General features: G+C 34.6%; 3 protein-coding genes and 1 long non-coding RNA gene across 4 annotated transcripts; 3 read left to right on the forward strand and 1 right to left on the reverse strand.

The window, feature by feature from the left end:
* The first annotated feature begins 5,906 nt into the window (after nt 1-5,906).
* Nucleotides 5,907-8,038, forward strand: LOC116033517. Its single transcript, XM_031276262.1, has 4 exons — nt 5,907-6,459; nt 6,604-6,750; nt 7,342-7,419; nt 7,770-8,038. The coding sequence occupies exons 1-4, from the start codon at nt 6,013-6,015 to the stop codon at nt 7,980-7,982; spliced, it is 885 nt and encodes a 294-aa protein (XP_031132122.1). The 5' UTR covers nt 5,907-6,012; the 3' UTR covers nt 7,983-8,038.
* A 451-nt stretch (nt 8,039-8,489) lies between these two features.
* On the forward strand, nt 8,490-11,801 carry LOC116032866 (60S ribosomal protein L18a-like protein). The gene is made up of 4 exons (XM_031275608.1): nt 8,490-8,844; nt 10,478-10,553; nt 11,226-11,340; nt 11,526-11,801. Exons 1-4 carry the CDS (start codon nt 8,616-8,618, stop codon nt 11,583-11,585), a joined length of 480 nt encoding a protein of 159 aa, XP_031131468.1. The 5' UTR covers nt 8,490-8,615; the 3' UTR covers nt 11,586-11,801.
* A 1,312-nt stretch (nt 11,802-13,113) lies between these two features.
* Nucleotides 13,114-13,740, forward strand: LOC116032867. Its single transcript, XR_004100800.1, has 2 exons — nt 13,114-13,267; nt 13,453-13,740. It is a non-coding gene; the product is annotated as an uncharacterized LOC116032867 (long non-coding RNA).
* A 469-nt stretch (nt 13,741-14,209) lies between these two features.
* On the reverse strand, nt 14,210-21,322 carry LOC116033351 (cysteine-rich repeat secretory protein 55-like). The gene is made up of 2 exons (XM_031276100.1): nt 20,952-21,322; nt 14,210-14,573 (listed from the first exon to the last, which is right to left on the reverse strand). The coding sequence occupies exons 1-2, from the start codon at nt 21,320-21,322 to the stop codon at nt 14,210-14,212; spliced, it is 735 nt and encodes a 244-aa protein (XP_031131960.1).
* Nucleotides 21,323-22,004: the final 682 nt, after the last annotated feature.

A 22,004-nucleotide genomic window follows, 5' to 3' on the forward strand; every position in this document is an offset into this window, starting at 1 on the left:
CAACCGAGATACACCTTGATTGTCCAATCCTTATTATATACCCTGTCAGTTCTTACCTTTGTCATACCCCTATTTAATTGGGTTTTATAATTCGGTCCACCGGAATTATTAAAAGCCATCACAACCTATTATCATTAATTTTGTCAAAACATACATTCACCCAAAGCCACCGTCAAGGAAAGGGAACCGATTCTCCTTATTGCCATTTCGGCTTTGCTTTATTTGGAGCATAACCAAACACAACGCTTTTTAGCGCCAGCCAACGTTGTCAATCAAATCAACCAAAGCTAGAATATATATATTAAGCCCATAACTGAAATATGTTCTTCAATTCTTTTCCTGGATTCCTTGCTACCTGTCTGCGTGTAGGGGCCCTCTTCTATGCCAACTTGGTCGCTCAAAATGGTACCTTCATTTCATTTCCTTCCATTCTTGCTTTCATGTCAAATACTCCATCACTTTTATTATTTTTATTAGTACAATTAAATGTGATATAATATAAATATAATCAATACTAGTTACAACATGTGTTGTGCTAAATGTCATGTTCACGGCATGGGTCCAACGCCAAATTGTTGATTCCATAAATAATTTGATAAGAAAGATTATGAAATTCTGATAAGACCAGAAAAGGAAATAGAAAAGACTCCAATCCATTCATTTCAACAACTTGTTTCAAGTTGGCCAACTTGATAATAACTTTTTTTTTTTTTTGAAAAACACTTGATAATAATTTAATATCGGGGAAATAGAGAGGAAAGAAAGTGAAGGAAGTAAGGAATAATACGGTAAAATTTTGGGGAGCGAGAGAGAAGCATAAGGAAGAAATAAAAGAGAGAGATGCATGTGTACCGATGTAGGGTATTAAGAGATTTCAATTTCATTTATGTTCAAATTAAATATTTTTCATCGAATCAAACAAGTTGTTAGAGGTTTGAAATTCGATATTTACAATACCTAATATTATATTCTATACTATTCTGATCTTAAAGATTGAGTTGATTATATTACACTAATGAGATCAATCAAAAGGCCGGGTGTGTATTATTAATGAATGCACTGTACTAACAACATATATAGGCAACACGCAATATGTGGATCATAGTTTCTTTATTCTGTATAGATCTGACTTTAATACTAAATTAAAAGAGGTATTCTATCTCAAATAAAAATCTAAATTGATAGATGGACCCGCATTAATTATGTATATATATGATGTTAATTAAACTAGAGTAATAGGCTTTATGTGAGAATTTTACCAAGTGAAATGTGACAATAATTGAAATTTAAATTAGTCAAAAACTAATATAACTATCAATTTTGATAAACAAAAATAAAGGGAAGAAAAATGGTACATACATTGTAATATATTGTCCTCAATGGCTTTGAATATTCCCAATTACTTTCTGTGAAGCTTTGGACATATCATTCTCACCGTTGCCTTTGAAACAACTATTAATTGCATGTATACACTCAAAACCATATATTTTACCTAGCTAGCTAGAATCCTAGTCATTTTCCTTGTCTCACAAAATACCAATCTTTATATCCACAAGAATTCTTTTCTTCTTTTTTTATTCTCCTTGTATCTTAAGAGATCATCGATTATTCACCGCCATTTTATTCTGAAAAAAATTCAAGATTTGCATGTAGTTTCTATTTATAAACTTTATGATGGGTGTGCATGTGCATATAATTAGTAATTCATGCATGCATGTTCACATAATTTTAAGAACACCGGACAAATTAGATGGGTGTGCATAATTAGTAATTCATGCATGCATGTTAACATTTTTTATTTTTTATTTTTGAATTCATGCATGCATGTTAACATTTTTTTTTAAATATTAATTCTTTACAGGTAGTATCTGTTTTATTATTTCTCAAACATTTTCAACTCAAAAAATCTAAACTTAGCTTCTATTATCGAGGTTTGAACCTATGACCCCTCATTTAAAAGGAAAATCAAGATATCATCACACTACATGGTAGTTGACATGTTTACATAATTTTGTAGAACACCACACAAATTAATTCATTTGTCTTATCAAATCAAACCGACACTAGAGTTGCCTAAATTGCAATAAATCCATATCCACCGCCTCTCGCATACCCAAACAATACATATTCATATATACCATGCATATGCTGATATGCATAAGATCCGAGGGGCATTTGGTTAAAATATCATAATCAAAATTGAAAATTAAACGTTTAATAATTTTGGAAGTAGTACTTTTAAAACTGTTTGAATTTTAATATATTATAGTATCTTTCGTATTGAGTGAGCTTATCTCTTTTGTGACATGATTCAAATCGAAAATGAAAGATATTTGGAGCTTGTAGTTGGTTGAAGATGAAGGTGCGTAAGTGGTACTACTACAAGGATAAATTAATTAAACAATCGTCCTAGACTCTTCTTTACTACTTTTCACTACATTTTCTTTATTGCCTGATTTGAAAAATGTCTAATTATGATTTCTTTCTTTCTTTATTTATTTTTTTTAAAGCAATCTAATAAGGAAAATAATCACTATTTGAAGGTGTATGCATGTCAAGTAAACTCAATTAATTACACATGAGATATAAATTAAACAAAGATTATGTATGATGAAATTGATCCAGAGAGTGTTCATCTAAGTGTGTGTAGGGACTAAATTCAGTTTATTGCACAAAAGATATAAACCGCACTAAGAATATCCTATCTGACAAGCTCAATAATCGAGATGGTGTTGGCTTGGGCATGTGCACCAGATAAACCCAATTTAGCACACAAGAGATTTAAACTGCACTAAGAACATCCTATCTGACAAACTCGACCGAGAATGTGTTAGCTGGAGGTTGTATGTGCACTGGGTAAACCTAATTAACTACACAACATGACTGACATGAGATGTAAATTGCACTAGGAAGATCCCGTCTAGTGAGCTCAACCGAGAGGGTGTTGGCAAGAATCGCACTTGGGTAATTAAATCCAATTTACTACATGTACAGGAGATGTAAATCGCACTAGAAAGATCCTGTGTGACACGTTCATTGTTGACAAGAATATAATCAATTCAAACTCGTGATCTTCATATATAACAATTATACTTTACTCAATCGACCGTCCTACCTCTCTCAGGATTTTCTGTCTACATTTTAACTTGATTGAAATGACCCGACTTCCAAATAGTAAATTGAAAATGATAAAACCCTGAAATGTGGTCCCCTGGTGCGACAAGAATACATAATGTTGACAGAGAATTGATGATAAGAGATAGGGAGTACTAGCAGTGTATTATAACCATGCATGTATGTTTGTACTTTGGAGCAGAATTGATGAAGACTATCAGAGAGGTTCTGTGTACTGATAGACAAGAACTCAGAGGGTAGAAATATGTCTTGTTGGAGATAAGAAGAGTTGCAAATGCAATAAAAATGCATTATTGCTATTTGCAGATAGATGCATGGAGCCTGGATCATATAATTGAATTGATTCACGATTTTTCAGGAGATTTTCCAATTTTGGCCAACAAGTGGGGCCCTCTGCTTTTCATCCGTCCATTTTTTTCATTCCTATCCATTAGTTATGGTGTTGGGAGAGGTATATGTGCTCAATCGGTCAATTGTAACATCTGAGACCACTGAAAGTTCAAATCTATATGTACATAGTACATGGGATTAATTATTTATTCTTGGAGTTGTTACTTCAAAAGTTTCAAATAAGGTATGATGGATCGAAACTCAATTAGATTAGCTAGTCTACTTTAATGAGACGTAAATACTAGTGTTGAAGGGCTTTTTAGCCTGTCCTTCAAAATGGCTGGCTTTGACGGGCCGCCTAGTATGTATGCATTATTAATAATTTAATATTAGTATGTATATATACATCATTTTATATAACTAAGCGTTAGGTGCGTAAGATCACAACTTAAGATGTGTAAGTCTAAAACTTAATTAAGTTGCGTAAGAGCTTAATGTGGGTATGTTTAAATTTTAAGGTGTGTCACTTTCTAGTTTAAGGTGAATCAGTTTAACTCTTAAGGTGTGTAAGTTTATATGTTAAGGTGGGTAAGTTTATAGCTTAATTAAGGTGCGTATGTTTAAAGTTTAAGGTGCATAAGTTTATAGCTTAAAGTGTGTATGTTTAAATCTTAAGATGCTTATGTTTAAATCTTAAGGTGCGTAAGTTTATAGTTTAAGGTGTGTATGTTTAAAGCTTAAAGTGCGTCACTTTTCTAATTTAAGGTGCATCAGTTTAACTCTTAAGGTGCGCATGTTTAAAGCTTAATTAAGGCGCGTCTGTTTGAGACACTTGATCATTTGCATCCATATTGCTAGAAAGCGCGTTTTAAAAAAAAAATATTCCTTCAGTTTGAGCCGTTGATCTAGATTAGATCAACGGCTCAGATCTCACCCCAAAAATGGAATTGAATATCTTCTACAAGTGGAGCTATCTACGCGGAATGGCGTGAAATGAGCACCGTTTCTTTTCATTAAAAGAAACAACACCATTTTGGACCATAGTCCACAATGCTCTGTGGACCATGGTCCACAGTATAATTTTCCCTACGCAATTGTTATACCATATATGGACCAGGGTCCAACTTGGATTGTGGACCCTTATCTAAAAATTATGTCTGCAGTTAACATATTATGTGCCTTCAGTTAATAAATTATGTCCTCATAAATAAATTGAAAACATATAATATGTTAACTGTAGGCACATAGTATGTTAACGGCATATTATGTGTTTGTAGTTAAGACGGTATGCATTCGGTTAACCGTTTGGTTAACTAAACCGTTTTAACCAAAATTTTTAAAACTTTAACCGTTAATTGAACCAAACTTTATATTTTTGAATTAACTGAACTGAAGTTTTTTCGATTAATTGGTCGGTTAAATCGAAGTTTTTTAAACTAAATTTTTAAATCCTTAAAATAATACTTATAATAATAAATCCAATTACATCAACACCAATAATAATAAGTTCATAAGAAAATTTATTTTTGGTTGATTGTCTGAAGTGTTGAACTAGGGATTTCATTTTAGTTTTAAAGATTTTACATTATTTATTTATTTAAAATTTTGGTTAAACGTTCGATTAATTCATAGTTTCGAATCGAATTAACCGCTAATCGAACTGAAGTATTTCAATTAAAAAATGGTTAATCAAAATTCTTCGGTTATAACAGTTAACCGAACTTTCACCGAAGTTTACACACCCCTAGTTATCATATTAATTGCGTATACATAATATGTTAATTATGGATGCATAATTTGAGTGTCATTTTGATCAGAGTCCATAATACAAGGTAAGCCCTAATCCATGATATAATTTACAGGAATCAAGTACCTGGACTAATTGGGTCCAAGCTGGGTTGTTTAGGATTGGGCCTAGCTCTACGGGCTTAATCCTTAAGAATGGATGGCCTTTGCGTATTGGGTCTATATTTAATTTAAGGTACCATACCCAAAATATTCATATTGAACTTAATGTGACACTGCTTAAAGATAAATAAATTAAAAGTTAGACACTAAACTTGAAAATATTACCATATACTCTTAAGTCTTACATATATAAAAGGATTACATTTTTCAACTCCCCATACTGGATTTGCCATGTCTCCAAGCTCCCTTCTGCAATTATGTTGGTACGAAAATAATGTTTGAGCTTTTTTGATTACTTTTTTTTTTTTTTTTTGCACTTAAGTATAAAGCTTCAGTTACTTAAATATAAAGTTAAAAGTTTAAACTCATTATTTATTCAGCAACCAAACCTAAGGAATTTATAAAATTAGAAGGCTTGAGCTAAAAGAGTTAAATTAAAGCGAAACATTTAGGGAACTTTGGTGGAGACAAAGAAAAGAACAACTTTTCCTTGGCGCTCAAAGATTCTTCAATTCACAAAATACACCTTCGATCACGTTCTCTCTTTTAAAGTAGTAGTTACAGATATGATGATCGATGAGATATATATCTGTCCACCATTGATGATATACTGATATCCTTGCAATTCCCCACACAAAAATGTCACCACCAGAAAACAACAAAAGTTTATCCGAACAAATCCTACAAAGATTAACAAACATTATCCCAACAACGTTGTCGTGCGCCTTCAACAAGGCCACTACCTTGGGTCGGCAAATCGGAAACCTATTCGCCATAGCGATAAAGGCGGCATGGTCCAACGTGGGAGCGGTGGAAGGGCTAGTGGCCGCCGTGGTCCTCAGCGCAGCCGCCTACTACTACATCGTAGTCAGAAAACACGTCCCCGCCGACAAGAAAAATAACGGTCGTCATCAGCTGGTGTTCTCGCGGTCCATGTCGGTGGGAGCTCTCCACGGCGGCCAATTTGCCATCCAGAGACTGGTGGAGTACCACGACGCACGCGCCAACCGAGCGTCGCTTCAATCTGCCGAGGATGCGCTGGATTCTCTGCTCAATCAGGACCTCCCAGATTTCAAGAAACTGCAAGTAAGCTAGCTAGAATGATATGATATCATGTTTGAGTGAATCATACATGCATGCATTATTGTATATAAGCTAGCTAAGCTAAGCAATGGTTGGTTTTTGAGTTTTGGAATTTTAATTTAATGATGGTTTTGAGTGAATGTGTAGAGGGTGGTGGGGAGGCTGGAGATGAGTGGGAAAGAGGGGAAGGCGGTGGAGAGACTGGAAGCTGCAGTGAAGAAAGCTGGAATGCAGGGAAAGCCACATGAAGCTTATGAGTTTGATATGTTGCTTGTAGAAATGCTCATTTACAAGGTCCTTACCTTTTTCTTAATTAATTTGCATCTTCATCTTACCATGTTCCTTCCCTACCAAAAACAATTTTGGATATGGTATGGGTTATCTATTATCGGTACGTTTTATATATATTGAAATATAATTCTTGGTTTAATTTGATGAGTTAGTCAGCTCTAAGCAATTTAGATTAATTTATTTAATTGGTTTTTTGTGGTCCATTGTCATCCAAAATATAATGCACATTTAAATAATAGTTGTCGACTTCATGTAAATCAAATGTTTTAGATAGTCAATGTCATTATAATTGGAGCTAGCAATAGAAGGTACTCCGTATTTAACAACACCTAAAAAGACGTTAACCATGATTATAATTGTTGCAAAAGCAACCTTGTTCCTTCCCTTCCTTGCACCGTCTACCGTTTGTTTATATGAATATAATATTTTGTGTTGATTGTAACGTAACTACTATATATATTATATACGTCCACTTAGTTCTAGCCCTTTTTGTATTTTATGTAAGGTCTTTTTTTAATTGAAGTTTAGATTGGTTATAATTAACCGGTGCTAAATATATTATTTAACTCTTTGATCTGGTTGTTAATTTTTCAGGGTGATTTCAAAAAGGCTTTGAGCCGCCCATGCTTAAAAGATGAATCAATCACGGATGCCAGACGTCCACTATACAAGGTATGATCAATCCAATAAGAAAATAAAGTAAGTTCAACTATGAATAATGTTGGACAATTTGTAACCTTAAAGTGAAGATTAGAGTGTGACATGGCCCAATCTAAACCTTTGTCTTAATGAGTTTAGGGGTAGTCTTGTTTCATGGGATTGGTTAACTCGACCTCAGTTTATTACTTGAAAAAAAAAAAAAGAATACTTCTAATTCTAACTAGTATAATTTACAAGACTAAATTATGAGTTTTAAACTCTAAGAAAGGTGTATTATTTAATTAATTATATCTCGAATAATCCGGATTAGTGTGTTGAAGCGATGATTATATTGATCTAACATGCATGGTTAGGTTTTGCAGGCCATGATTCATCTGTTGTTAGAGGATTGTAGTGAAGAAGAAGTGGAAAGGCTATGGAAGGAGTTTAGGAGAATTCAAAAGCATTTCAGGTTGTCGCATTCTTCACAAGCTCCCCAACTTCACGAAGCAGCAAGACATTTCGACACGTTTAAGAATATTGTCATGTCCCTTAAAGATGACATCCGCCACACCACATTATTGAATGCCAACTAGCCTCCAAAATATAAAACTATGAAAACGTACATTTTTATGTACTCATCAGATGAAAATGTTTTTTGTTGAAATTTACAAATTTTAAATGTTTATTAATTAAGTAAACAATAATTTTATTGAGATTAATTAATACTTATAATGTCAGCTGTCATTATCCTCCAAATTGATTGGTCCTTCTAAGAACAAATTGTATCACCATACTAATATTACGTGGTATAATCAAATATACCATATACAATATCGTTAACACAATAGCAAGAGTCTTATGTTTTCTATTGAGAATATACCTATATATGTACAGCAAAACTTAAACATTAATTTAGTTAAATTGACCAAATAAATTGTAGAAGTGACAACTATACGAGGAATATAAAATAGAGTTTGAACTTTGAAGGAGGACATTTTTGGGATATGTTAAGTTATTTAATGTGTACGTTGCAAAATATTAAAATGACGTAAGAATAAAAGTGGGCCAAATTACCAGTTCAGCCACCCATAGACAAAGAGGAATCCATCAAATTATTGCCACAACAGAATTCAACCTTCTTCGCAGTTCAGATCAATAGAGGACATCCCACCCCGATACCTGATCCCCGCCGTTGATTGATCGGCCGATCGATCGATACCGGAGCCATGAGCGAAGGAGGGAAGAGCAGAGGCGCTGCTGCCGCCTCCGGCACCGCGCCAGAGCCGGTGACGCCTCCGAACTATTACTACGGTACGTTTCAAGGAGTGGCTAATTATCAAGCTCCGCCGCCTCCGCAGTCTGAGCCGGTCATCGGTTTTCCTCAACCTATTCCTCCCGCCGGCGTCTCCGGCGCTCCTCCTCATTACTATCCCCATGGTTATCAAACCGTTCAAGGTTTGCCGTTTCTCACTCTTACGGTTATTTCTGTATTTATGCATCTTAATATAAATTATAAAGACATATCTTATATGATCGTATGGTTTTCTATGATTGTTGATATCTGATCTTTGCTTCCTGAAATTAATACTCTGAAAACAAATTATGCCTACCTGAGGGCTATTGATGCTAAACGCAGTGTGCTCCATGGTCTATGTGGTGAAAAAGTGGCCAAAAATCTTGCCGAAGGTTTGTGATTTTCACAACATCATCGGCAGTATTTAGAATGTTCTATGACAATATTCATATGGAGTGAACTCAGTGTTCACTTGGCAATAACTTGACATTCACATAGATTCACATTGCCTGCACTAGAAATCCTAACTTAGTCTGAAAGACTGAAACCTAAGTGTGGTGTAACCAATCTTGCCCCACATCAGCTCAGGCAGTGACAGTACAGAATATGGTGAAATCTGGTTATACAAGTTTGGAGTGTTTTGTGATTTTCTGTTAGTTGATTGATCACTGGTCAGAGTAGTAGGCAATGCTTATTTATGGGCAGTTGTTGCAATATGATTTGTGAACTTGAGAATGTAGATTAGCTTTAGTAGTTCAAATGAAATGACTCTGAATTGTTAGAATGATGAATCTACAAGAAAGTAGAATTAGGTAGTTGGTATGGAACTTGCTCAGGAAGACAAGGAGCATTGGTTTTCTATCTGTTTGGTGATTGAGATCTCAGTGCTATTAGGTTGATTTGGTCTTCTTCGGAGCAAGAGCTTCTTAGATGGTGTTATTGCTTTCAACATGCAATTGATTAATAGCCTTCTGATTTTATTTTTTTTAAAGTTACTTAGGCTCTGTTTGGCAGAGCTTATTTAGGAGCTTATAACTTATTTTAAGCTACTAATAAGCTATAAGCTCTGTTTGTTAATGTTCTCAAAATAAGCTAGTAGCTTAAAATAAGAGCTTATTTTGAAACGCTACTTGGGGTAGCTTTTCAAAATAAGCTAGCAGCTTTTTAACTTTTTTCCATCTTTATCCTTATTATTTTAAATAAATGACATCCTTTACCCCTCTCAATTAAAACCCTTTTGACATTTTTTTTTCATTATGTTTGGTTGTAATTTCAGTTTGATATTTATGTTTGAACATTAATTTTTGTATGAACTAATCTTATGAATTATAAATATTTTTTTTTTTTACTTTATATATTTTCAAATATATGTTCTTACTTTATATTTTATTTAAATATATTGATTTCATTATTTTATATTGTAATATATAAACAAACCTAGTTAAATTTAAAATTATTTAAATTGTATGAAGATGTCCTTTTTAGTCTTTTTACATTTATCAGCTTATCAAAAAGTTAATTTTACCAAACACTTTTAAGCATAACAGCTCTTCAGATTTCAGCTTCAAGCTTATAACTTTTCAGTTTTCAGCTACTTTTCAGCTTTCAGCTACCTTTTCAGCTAGGTTTGCCAAACATAGCCATACACTGTCAACAACTATTTTTATAAGCTATTTCCAGTCTTTAGATATGCACCCTCTCTTTACATTCGAATGATCTTCAGATATTAAAATTAATGCTTTTACCAGATTGCATTTGATATTCTTCATTTTGGCTTTTTTTTTTTCAACTTAGGTTATGCTGTTGTTGAAGGTAGACCCTTAAGGGAGCACCGGCTACCCTGCTGTGGTATGGGGCTGGGATGGTGCTTGTAAGTTATCATTATTGTGTTTTTTTTTTTTTTTTTTTTTTTTTTTTTTTCCATTCAAGATTACTTTCACTTATCTAGTGAGCATATCCACTGCATGCTTAATGACAATGCTAACAGTTTTGACATGAATTTTTGTATCACATCAATTGCAACACTTGAAGCTATGCCTGGATAAATTTCCAGTTCAATAAAATATGAAACCATTGAGGAAGATGACTGTAGAACTGAATAGGAAAGTCAATGAGTAAAAGGAGATGGAAATTACTGTGAACATTGAGGGGCAGCATACTTGGGAAAGCAAATACAGTAAACTTTCATAGAATAATAAGGATAAAACAACTTTTTTATTCCCCAGTACCTTCCCCTAAATCCATCATGAAAACTTGAAGGTGAGAACCAAGTAACACTTCAGGGTGCTCCTCAATAGCACAGAAAACCAATGACTTAGCAAAAAAGTATTTGGAGTGTACATCATGCTCTTCACCTAATAATTGAAACAACCGATAGAGGTGCAGGAGCCATTACTAGATGTCATATTGTCCATGTTAATATTGGTTTGATTGTTACACCTCGTTATTTTGATTAATTAATAATTGATGTGTATGGTTCAATTACTAATTTTCCCATTGCAAGTGCTCACTATTGAGAATATTCTTTATTTTGTTTTACAAGGTTCATTGTTGGTTTCTTTCTTGGTGCCATCCCCTGGTATATCGGAGCTTTTCTGCTTTTGTGTGTCCGAATGGACTACAGAGAGAAGCCTGGACTTATTGCGTGCACATTAGCTGTAAGTTTGTTCACATCTTTTCAGATATCATCATTCCATTGTGAAAACACGGTGTAATTCAGCACTTTTGCTTACCAGCCGCTCAAAAGTATAGTGTCATTGTTGTGTTCTAATGACTAGTTTATTAATGTTCAGCTGTTGCCATATTTCCTTATGCTTTTGTTGGTAAACAATGATCTGCACAGGCTATTCTCGCAATGGTAGCTGTAACCCTCGGTGTGACAAAGGCAACTCATTCCTGGTGAAAGGTGCCCGGGCTGCTTAAGTTTTATACATTCCCTTACCATGAAGACGGAGAGCGAAATCTCAGAGGGCATGAAATCTAATAGTTTTGAGTCGGTATTCATCTTCTTTTATCTGTATAGCTGCTCTTAATTGGATCTGGATTGGTAATGTTAATGCTTATTTCTGTGCTCTTAAGAATGAAATGCACACTAGTCTTCTTTCCCTCAATCCTTCAATCATTCAATCAAGCATCAACAAAGATCTAGCCCTCAACTTTGTTTATTGTGCAGCCCAGCCATTTTATCAAAAGAGTTATACTACATGGACTCCTAATCTCTACTTCCTCATTTTTACTCCTTGATGTGGCAGGCAATGATAAGTTATTTTAATTATGTGGGTCCTAAGAAAAATGTTTACATCCAAATTTTGAGTGATGAGTATAAATTTGGAGTAAAATTTTGGAGTCCAAGTAGTTTTTTCCTTATCAAAATCCAACTTTCTATTTTTACATACCAATAGCGTTATATTATCACTTAAAGTGATCACATGACTTGAAATAAACAAGGCCATAGATAAACATGCTTACAATATTCTGGTAATGTTACATTGCTTAAGTAAACGCCCTCCCTAATGGCTCTCTAGGGAGGAGATTATTGACAAAAGTAATATATTATTACATTACAATAGTCGATACTTGAGTACATTGAAGTGAAACGGTTAGGATATCACTTCGGACGGGTCAGTAAACGGGTAAGCTTCATACCTTGTATAACAAATAGTTGCCAACCCAAAAAAAATCTGACCTCCAATTCGTCTAGGACAAGCCTCAAGCAAGCGATCTGCGGCTCCATGAAGGCAAGTGATGCAATCTGTAGGCGTCGATTGGTAGTGGCAAACCGCATGACCATAAACGGCACCATCANTTTTTTTTTTTTTTTTTTTTTTTTTTTTTTTTTTTTTTTTTTCCATTCAAGATTACTTTCACTTATCTAGTGAGCATATCCACTGCATGCTTAATGACAATGCTAACAGTTTTGACATGAATTTTTGTATCACATCAATTGCAACACTTGAAGCTATGCCTGGATAAATTTCCAGTTCAATAAAATATGAAACCATTGAGGAAGATGACTGTAGAACTGAATAGGAAAGTCAATGAGTAAAAGGAGATGGAAATTACTGTGAACATTGAGGGGCAGCATACTTGGGAAAGCAAATACAGTAAACTTTCATAGAATAATAAGGATAAAACAACTTTTTTATTCCCCAGTACCTTCCCCTAAATCCATCATGAAAACTTGAAGGTGAGAACCAAGTAACACTTCAGGGTGCTCCTCAATAGCACAGAAAACCAATGACTTAGCAAAAAAGTATTTGGAGTGTACATCATGCTCTTCACCTAATAATTGAAACAACCGATAGAGGTGCAGGAGCCATTACTAGATGTCATATTGTCCATGTTAATATTGGTTTGATTGTTACACCTCGTTATTTTGATTAATTAATAATTGATGTGTATGGTTCAATTACTAATTTTCCCATTGCAAGTGCTCACTATTGAGAATATTCTTTATTTTGTTTTACAAGGTTCATTGTTGGTTTCTTTCTTGGTGCCATCCCCTGGTATATCGGAGCTTTTCTGCTTTTGTGTGTCCGAATGGACTACAGAGAGAAGCCTGGACTTATTGCGTGCACATTAGCTGTAAGTTTGTTCACATCTTTTCAGATATCATCATTCCATTGTGAAAACACGGTGTAATTCAGCACTTTTGCTTACCAGCCGCTCAAAAGTATAGTGTCATTGTTGTGTTCTAATGACTAGTTTATTAATGTTCAGCTGTTGCCATATTTCCTTATGCTTTTGTTGGTAAACAATGATCTGCACAGGCTATTCTCGCAATGGTAGCTGTAACCCTCGGTGTGACAAAGGCAACTCATTCCTGGTGAAAGGTGCCCGGGCTGCTTAAGTTTTATACATTCCCTTACCATGAAGACGGAGAGCGAAATCTCAGAGGGCATGAAATCTAATAGTTTTGAGTCGGTATTCATCTTCTTTTATCTGTATAGCTGCTCTTAATTGGATCTGGATTGGTAATGTTAATGCTTATTTCTGTGCTCTTAAGAATGAAATGCACACTAGTCTTCTTTCCCTCAATCCTTCAATCATTCAATCAAGCATCAACAAAGATCTAGCCCTCAACTTTGTTTATTGTGCAGCCCAGCCATTTTATCAAAAGAGTTATACTACATGGACTCCTAATCTCTACTTCCTCATTTTTACTCCTTGATGTGGCAGGCAATGATAAGTTATTTTAATTATGTGGGTCCTAAGAAAAATGTTTACATCCAAATTTTGAGTGATGAGTATAAATTTGGAGTAAAATTTTGGAGTCCAAGTAGTTTTTTCCTTATCAAAATCCAACTTTCTATTTTTACATACCAATAGCGTTATATTATCACTTAAAGTGATCACATGACTTGAAATAAACAAGGCCATAGATAAACATGCTTACAATATTCTGGTAATGTTACATTGCTTAAGTAAACGCCCTCCCTAATGGCTCTCTAGGGAGGAGATTATTGACAAAAGTAATATATTATTACATTACAATAGTCGATACTTGAGTACATTGAAGTGAAACGGTTAGGATATCACTTCGGACGGGTCAGTAAACGGGTAAGCTTCATACCTTGTATAACAAATAGTTGCCAACCCAAAAAAAATCTGACCTCCAATTCGTCTAGGACAAGCCTCAAGCAAGCGATCTGCGGCTCCATGAAGGCAAGTGATGCAATCTGTAGGCGTCGATTGGTAGTGGCAAACCGCATGACCATAAACGGCACCATCAGGAGAATTCTCGTATCTATTGAAATTTTGTGTTCCCGGTGTCAAGAGTTGTAGCTTAGCAAGAACATAGTTTAAGGATGTTTCGAAGTTGCTATTTGATGGATACTCTTGGCCATTGCATATGAATGACTCAAACCCATTAACAGAAGAGGCTTTCTGGCTTATCACCAAACAACAAAACCCCAAAAGCAGTAGCAATATTCTCACACCTTTCATCCTGTGCTCTACTTTTTCTTGCTTTCTTGCTTGGCTGTGTTGATTTGAGACTTGCCCCCTCAGTCTGAGTTTAAATAAGATTCGTGTTGTGTTGTTTAGTCATAGGTTTTTACGTTGGTTTGTCTACTTTAAGAACATGCTTAGTGAGTTAATGGTATTTCTTAGTAACTATGGAACTTTGTCCTCGAATGTTTGACTTGTTGGCAAAATGCCGGCCAAAGTTTTCTATTGCTCCCAACTTCATTGCATAATTGTTAGTGTTCTTAAATTACAGTATCACTTGATTAGTAAGTAGTTTTAATGCAATTAATAAATATTTTTACTACAACTTACAAAGATGCTCCTAGTGAGGGTTAGCCGTTTAACACATCATCTAAAATTTTGACTAAAAGATGAATTTTAGAATAAGTAAACTTTAGTAGTAATTAGTAAGTAGAAATTAAAATAAAAATAAATAAATAAATGAAATTATATTAATATTTATACTCACGTTCAAATGAAAACTAGTAATCTTGTGAGAACATGCAAACTTTTTTGAAGATGTGAGAACATGCAAACTAATCTCATTTGTTCATTTATGACGATCAAGGATTGAAAATTAATGAAACATAAGAAGAAAAAAATATGATGGCATTTCTGTAATTATGATAGTGCATTTGAAAACAATTAATAGTGCACACGTGAGTGCAGTATCAATTACTCTGTATTTACAAATGCACTACCAAGCATTTTCAAATGTATTGTCGTAAATTAAAAAAATATACTACTTTTTTTCTTTAATTTTCAGCTCTCGATCATCCTAAATAAAGGAATGAAGTTAGATAGTCAATTCTCACAAAGACTACTAATTCTCACATGATTCTTAATTTAGGGAATCTCAATTGTGGTAAGAAAATCTATTAAACTAAAAGAAATTAGAACAATAAAAATGTATTTAAAAAATGTAAACCAATTCATCCATAAAAATAGATTTAAGAAAACCACCTCCCCAACGAGTCATTAATCTTGCCAAGATCAATCCAGGACTAACAAGAATAAAAGATAAAATAAAAAACGTGGTGTCAATTTGATCTTTTTGCATCTAGGTCAAATTTAATGTGCGCGATTTTCCTTCTTAAGGTGCATGATTTTTGTGTTTAAAGTGCGTGATTTTTGTGTTGTGTGCTTAAGGTGCGCTAGTTATTGAAACTTAAGCGCGTCGATCTAAAGCTCTAGGTGTGTGGTTTGTGTGTTTAAGGTGTGTTGGTTGTTGAAATTTAAGGTGCTTCGGCCTAAAGCTTTAGGCATGTTGTTTTCCTTTTAAAGTGCGCCGGTCTAAAGCTTTAGATGCTTGGTTTTCTTTCTTAAGGTGTATTGTTTTCTTTTTTGAGGCGCGCCATTTTTTACAGTTTGTTTCTTTAATTGAGGGCGCACTTTTTTTTTACAGTCCCAAAACATAACCACTATCCTTTTCCAATCATGTTTCAGCAATCAGAATAGAGATCAAAGGAAGTAGAATTGCTTATGAGTAGCCAGTAGCAGATCTTGAACAACGCCTTTTAAAAAATAAAAATTTCATTGATTTGTGCCTTCGAGGTGCATATTATTTTGCCTTAGAATGCATATTGTTGAACCATCCAGAGCATATTGTTGTGCATTCTTCCTTCCAATTTTAAGATCGTAAGTGTTATATATATATAATCCTAATCATATAAGAACCACTCCTCAGGTGAGAACTTGTGGACAAATCAAACCATTGATCTGCAAGATCTGATGGATGAGAAATCAAGTAAAAAATAAGCAGGGTCATTTTCATAAATATTACAAAATTTTGTTTATTTTCAATTGCTAGATTTACTAGATCAATGGTTTGGATTTGTCCACATGTTCTTACTTGGGCATGGTTCTCACCTGATTGGTTGATTAAGGACCAAGAAAGAACATTTGATCTTGAATGAATCACTAATTACTAATTTTAGTTGAATATTGTGATCGTTTATAATTTGTGTTAAAGATCATGTATTAAATTTAGTTTTTTCAATAATTGTTTCATATTTTCCTACCTTACAGAGTTATCGTTGATAAGTGCATATTTGATCATATTTTTACCTCATATTTAAATTTCTTTCTACCACTAAATAATAATATTATGCTTATAATAGATCAAAGTTGATGAAAAATACACAAATGAGCATAATATTAGTATTTGGGAATTTTTGCCTTATATTTAATGTTGATTAAAGCATTATCTTATGTTAATTAGGCAAGTGGCGTGAGGATGGTGATGGGCTGATTCCTTCAAACAAAAATGAGACAAAGGCTGTGTTTGGCAGAGCTTATTTAGGAGCTTATAGCTTATTTTAGGCTACTAATAAGCTATAAGCTTTGTTTGGTAATGCTCTCAAAATAAGCTAGTAGCTTAAAATAAGAGCTTATTTTGAAACGCTACTTCAGGTAGCTTTTCAAAAATAAGCTAGTAGCTTCTTAACTTTTTTCCATCTTTATCTTTATTATTTTAAATAAATGACATCATTTATCACTCCAATTAAAACTCTTTTGGCATTTTTTCTTCAATATGTTTCGTTGTAATTTTAATTTGATACTTGTGTTTGAACAATAATTTTTGAATGAACTAATTTTATGAATTATAAACATTTTGTTTTACTTTATATATTTTTAAATATATGTTCTTACTTTATATTTTATTAAATTATATTGATTTCATTATTTTATATTTTAATATTTAAACAAATCTATTTAAATTTAAAATTATTTAACTTTGATGTAGATGTCCTTTTTAGTCTTTTTACATTTATCAACTTATCAAAAAGCTAATTTTACCAAACACTTTTAAGCATAACAGCTCTTCAGATTTCAGCTTCGAGCTTATAGCTTTTCAGCTTTCAGCTACTTTTCAGCTTTCAGCTACCATTTCAGCTATGTTTGCCAAACATAGCCAAATATTAATGGGATTAGCAAAAAGACAAAAGGAAAAGGATGGGAATAGTGGCATGAAGAAAAGTGGCGGATTTCATGGGATAAAAAGACAAAAAAAAACAAACAAATAAATGAAAGACTAATGATAGTGGGATGTGCTAGCAAGAAACATGGAGCAAAGTGAGGAGTCAAAAGCAAAAAGAAGATGAAATTCCGGATCTCTGCTGCAGAAGTTCGCCGCGGCGAATGCCGGACTCGCCACGGCGAAAGTCCCAAAATCAGACCAGTGGGCGTCTACTGGACATTCTCGACGCGTCGAGAATCCAGCCCGGGGCGCGAATCAACTTTGCAAAATTCCAGTTTTGCCCCTTTCTTTTGCCCAACTATAAATACCCCTCATTTCTCCATTCTTCAACATCCAATTTTCAGATTAGAAATCCCTTTCCCCTCTTCTCTTTTCCTTTTCTCTCCTTAAAAATGTAGACCTCCAAGTGAGGCTTGTTTAGTAGTGTAGGAGTAGAATAGGATTTATTTTGTAATAAGAAGAGGGATGATACAAGGTTATGAGCTTCAACCCATGGATCGAAGGGAATTTCTTCCCTTTCTTTCCTTAATTTACCTTGAGCTAACCTTGTATCAAGATGCTTGTTCTTAAATTTATTTATATTTGGATTTTGGATTGTGTTTATGTCTAGATTGTTGTTTGTTCTTTATTTATTATGAATTGTTAGTTTAGCTTCTATGAGTTGTTGTGTGCAAGATTTATTATTAAAAGTGTGTGATTAAAGGATCCAATTGCATGCTTGTTTGTTGTTGTGTCACGGTGAGAATCGGGCATGGCTAGAACACTCTTGCCACACCTATTGATTTATACAAGCGAGAGCTTGATAAATTATAGGGGGATTTCTCGGCTAATCTTCGGTTCCTTCACCGCGAGAGCGGGTTGGAATTTAGAAGTTAGCCAAAACGGTTCCTTCTCTAGTGACAGGGGGTGGAATCTAGAGGTTAGTTTAGGCTACCTCCTCACAACTTGTGGGATTAACTTGGGTTTGGGCATGTTGATTTGCTTAGGATCTTTAAAACGGTCTCGCTTGTAGACTACGAGAGTAGACAACTTGCGGTTTGGCACACTCGGGTAGATCACGAGAGTGGCACCGGGGACTTTAGTGCATTTCCTCCATTCACAAGGGATAGAACTTCTTTTCTACATTTGTTTGACTCATGATAGACATTTACCCAATCCATATCCTTACCTATGTTGCATCTTATATATCTCTCTTCATTTGTTTTTTTTATTTTTGTTATTTACTTTTGTTGTCTTAATCCCGTTATTATCGAACTAGCTTCACAAGAATCAATCCGAGTTAGTGCTTGACCAACCATTCTCTGTGGATCGATAACCCCGGAATACTCCGGGTATTTGCGTGTACTTAAAAGCTACAACCAATCGTGCACATTTTTTTCCTTCTAGTGCATATTGTTATGCCTTCTAAAGCACATTGTTTTCTAGTGCATATTATTATGCCTTCTAAAGCACATTATTGTGTCTTTCGGTACACATTGGTGTAGATCGTAAATGGCGAATTCTTTTTTAAAAAAGAAATTGATCTAAGCCTGAGATTCAACCGCATTTTTCACCCCTGACCTTCGCTGCACCATAGCAAAAGCATATATATATATATATATATCACCGCACAATCGCACGGTAACCCTTTCCCGGGAGTGGTTCAGGTGTGAGAAAGGGTTCCCGTGCAATTGTGTGGTGATCTATTCTATTTATAAAAAAAAATTAAACTAATACACCTTAAGTTGGATTAACATAAATATGGCTTTGTAAAGAAAATGTTATAAAGAATATTGTTTGTGTTTTGGAAGTGCAAAAAAAAAAAAAAAAAACACCTTAAGAAGGAAAANTTTGGAAGTGCAAAAAAAAAAAAAAAAAACACCTTAAGAAGGAAAACCATGCACCTAAAGCTTTAGGCCGACGCACTTTAAGTTTCAACAACTGACGCACCTTAATCACACAAACCACACACTTTAAGAAGGAAAATCATGCACCTAAAGTTTTAGACCATCGCACTTAAGTTTCAACACCTTAAGCTCAAAACCACGAACCTTTAGCACAAAAATCACGCACGTTACGCAGGAAAATCACGCACCTTAAAAAAAATCGCGCACATAAGTTTGACTCATGAAAAATGATCAAATTGTGCATTTTTTTTTAAATATTGTTAATCCTAAACATTAATTTTAACAAGATCAATGGTTATCTTCTCACCGCACAATCGCACCTGAACACCACAACCACATTTGGACCGTATTATATATATTCCTGGTGTGACAAAGGCAACTCATTCCTGGTGAAAGGCGCCCGGGATGCTAAAGTTTTATACATTCCCTTACCATGAAGACGGAGAGCGAAATCTCAGAGGGCATGAAATCTAATTAATAGTTTTAAATCGGTATTCATCTTCTTTTATCTGTATAGCTGCTCTTAATTGGATCTGGATTTGTAATGTTAATGCTTATTTCTGTGCTCTTAAGAATGAAATGCACACTAGTCTTCTTTCCCTCAATCCTTCAATCATTCAATCAAGCATCAACAAAGATCTAGCCCTCAACTTTGTTTATTGTGCAGCCCAGCCATTTTATCAAAAGAGATAATACTACATGGGCTCCTAAGAACATCCTTATCAGTGGGGATATTTTGCGGTTATTGAGGAGTTTTTATAAATGTGATTAGGAAATAGAAAATGGGTAGAAATGAATTAAAAAACAAAAGAAAACTGAATTTAAAAAATAATAATAATAATAATAATAATAATAATGTTAATGTAAGGCGCGCCTAACGCACCCAGCGGGCGCTATAATTGCCGATCACGCGAGCGTGATTCGGCTGAAAGTTGGCATTAATGGGACCCATTTACTGCCATTATCCCTTCACTTGCACAGGAACCTTTTTTTTTCTCTTTCTTCTACTATCTCTCATCCATGTCACTACTATTCTGACAATAAACCCACCAAGATCCACTGATGGCCTTGCTCTAATCTCTACTTCCTCATTTTTACTCTTTGATGTAGTAAGCAATGATAAGTTATTTTAATCCTAGAGGTCCTAAGAAAAATATCTGCATCCAAATTTTGAGTGATGGAGTATAAACAATGCTATAGATAAACATGCTTACATTATTCTAGTAATGTTACAATGTTAACATTACTTGAAGTAAACGCCCCCCCCCCCCCCCNGCCCCCCCCCCCCGCCCCCCCTCACCTAACGGCTCTCTGGGGAGGAGATTATTGACAAAGTAATACATTATTACAGTACAATAGTCGATACTCGAGTACATTGAAGTGAAACGGTTAGGATATCACTTCGAACGGGTCAGTAAACGAGTAAGCTTCATACCTTGTATAACAAATAGTTGCAAACCCAAACAAAATCCGACCTCCAATTCGTCTAGGACAAAGCTCAAGCAAGCGATCTGCGGCAGCATGAAGGCAAGCAATGCAATCTGTAGCCATCGCTTGGTAGTTGCAAACCGCATGACCATACACGGCACCATTAGGAGAATTCTCGTATCTGTTGAAATTCTGTGTTCCTGGTGTTAAGATTTGTAGCTTAGCAAGAACACTAATTAAGGATGTTTCAAAGTTGCTGTTTGATGGATACTCTTGGCCATTGCATTGGGATGCCTCAAACCCATCAATAGAAGCTTTCTGGCTTCTCACCAAACAACAAAACCCCAAAAGCAGTAGTAATATTGTCACACCTTTCATCTTGTGCTCAACTTTTTCTTGCTTTCTTGCTTGACTGTGTGGATTTGAGACTTGCCCCCTCAGTGAGTTTAAATAAGATTCGTGTTGTGTTGTTTAGTCATAGGTTTATACGTTGGTTTCTAGTATTATCTACTTTAAGAACATGCTTAGTGAGTTAGTGGTATTTCTTAGAAACTCTTTAACTTTGTCCTTGAATGTTTGACTTATTGACAAAATGACGGCCAACGTTTTCTATTGCTCCCAACTTCATTGCATAATTGTTAGTGTTCTTTAATTACAGTATCAATTGATTAATAAGTAGTTTTAATGCAATTAATAAATATTTTTACTACAACTCACAAAGATGCTCCTTAACAGTTTAATACATTATCTAAAGTTTTGATAAAAGGATGAATTGTATTTCATGCTAGTGTGTGATGCATTCAACCGGGGCGTCAAATCCCTTGATGGGTCTAATTGACCCGTCAACGTGCTATATTATGTGCTATTGTGTGGTGTATTTTTATTGATACATGGTGTATTAAGTTGTTGGCCGCCATTGGATGACAATAATCGGAAGACAGAGATTAGACCACACGATCGCACGCCAGATATTGAACGCATATGAGCGGAAAAGTAGAGTTCAGGTGTGGCCACGCCTTCCCGTGCGATCGGTGTGGTTTACACTACTCAATGTTAAGAA

Source organism: Ipomoea triloba, chromosome 10 (assembly GCF_003576645.1).
Source record: "Ipomoea triloba cultivar NCNSP0323 chromosome 10, ASM357664v1".
Classification (NCBI taxonomy): Eukaryota; Viridiplantae; Streptophyta; class Magnoliopsida; order Solanales; family Convolvulaceae; genus Ipomoea; species Ipomoea triloba.

Coding starts and splice junctions, on each gene's coding strand:
- LOC116033517 (XM_031276262.1), top strand. CDS start 6,013: ATGTCACCACCAGAAAACAACAAAAGTTTATCCGAACAAATCCTACAA. Junction 6,460..6,603: donor CAGATTTCAAGAAACTGCAA/GTAAGCTAGCTA, acceptor GTGAATGTGTAG/AGGGTGGTGGGGAGGCTGGA. Junction 7,420..7,769: donor CCAGACGTCCACTATACAAG/GTATGATCAATC, acceptor TAGGTTTTGCAG/GCCATGATTCATCTGTTGTT.
- LOC116032866 (XM_031275608.1), top strand. CDS start 8,616: ATGAGCGAAGGAGGGAAGAGCAGAGGCGCTGCTGCCGCCTCCGGCACC. Junction 10,554..11,225: donor ATGGGGCTGGGATGGTGCTT/GTAAGTTATCAT, acceptor TTGTTTTACAAG/GTTCATTGTTGGTTTCTTTC. Junction 11,341..11,525: donor TTATTGCGTGCACATTAGCT/GTAAGTTTGTTC, acceptor TGATCTGCACAG/GCTATTCTCGCAATGGTAGC.
- LOC116033351 (XM_031276100.1), bottom strand. CDS start 21,322: ATGAAAGGTGTGACAATATTACTACTGCTTTTGGGGTTTTGTTGTTTG. Junction 14,574..20,951: donor GCAACTATTTGTTATACAAG/GTATGAAGCTTA, acceptor TTTGGTGATAAG/CCAGAAAGCCTCTTCTGTTA.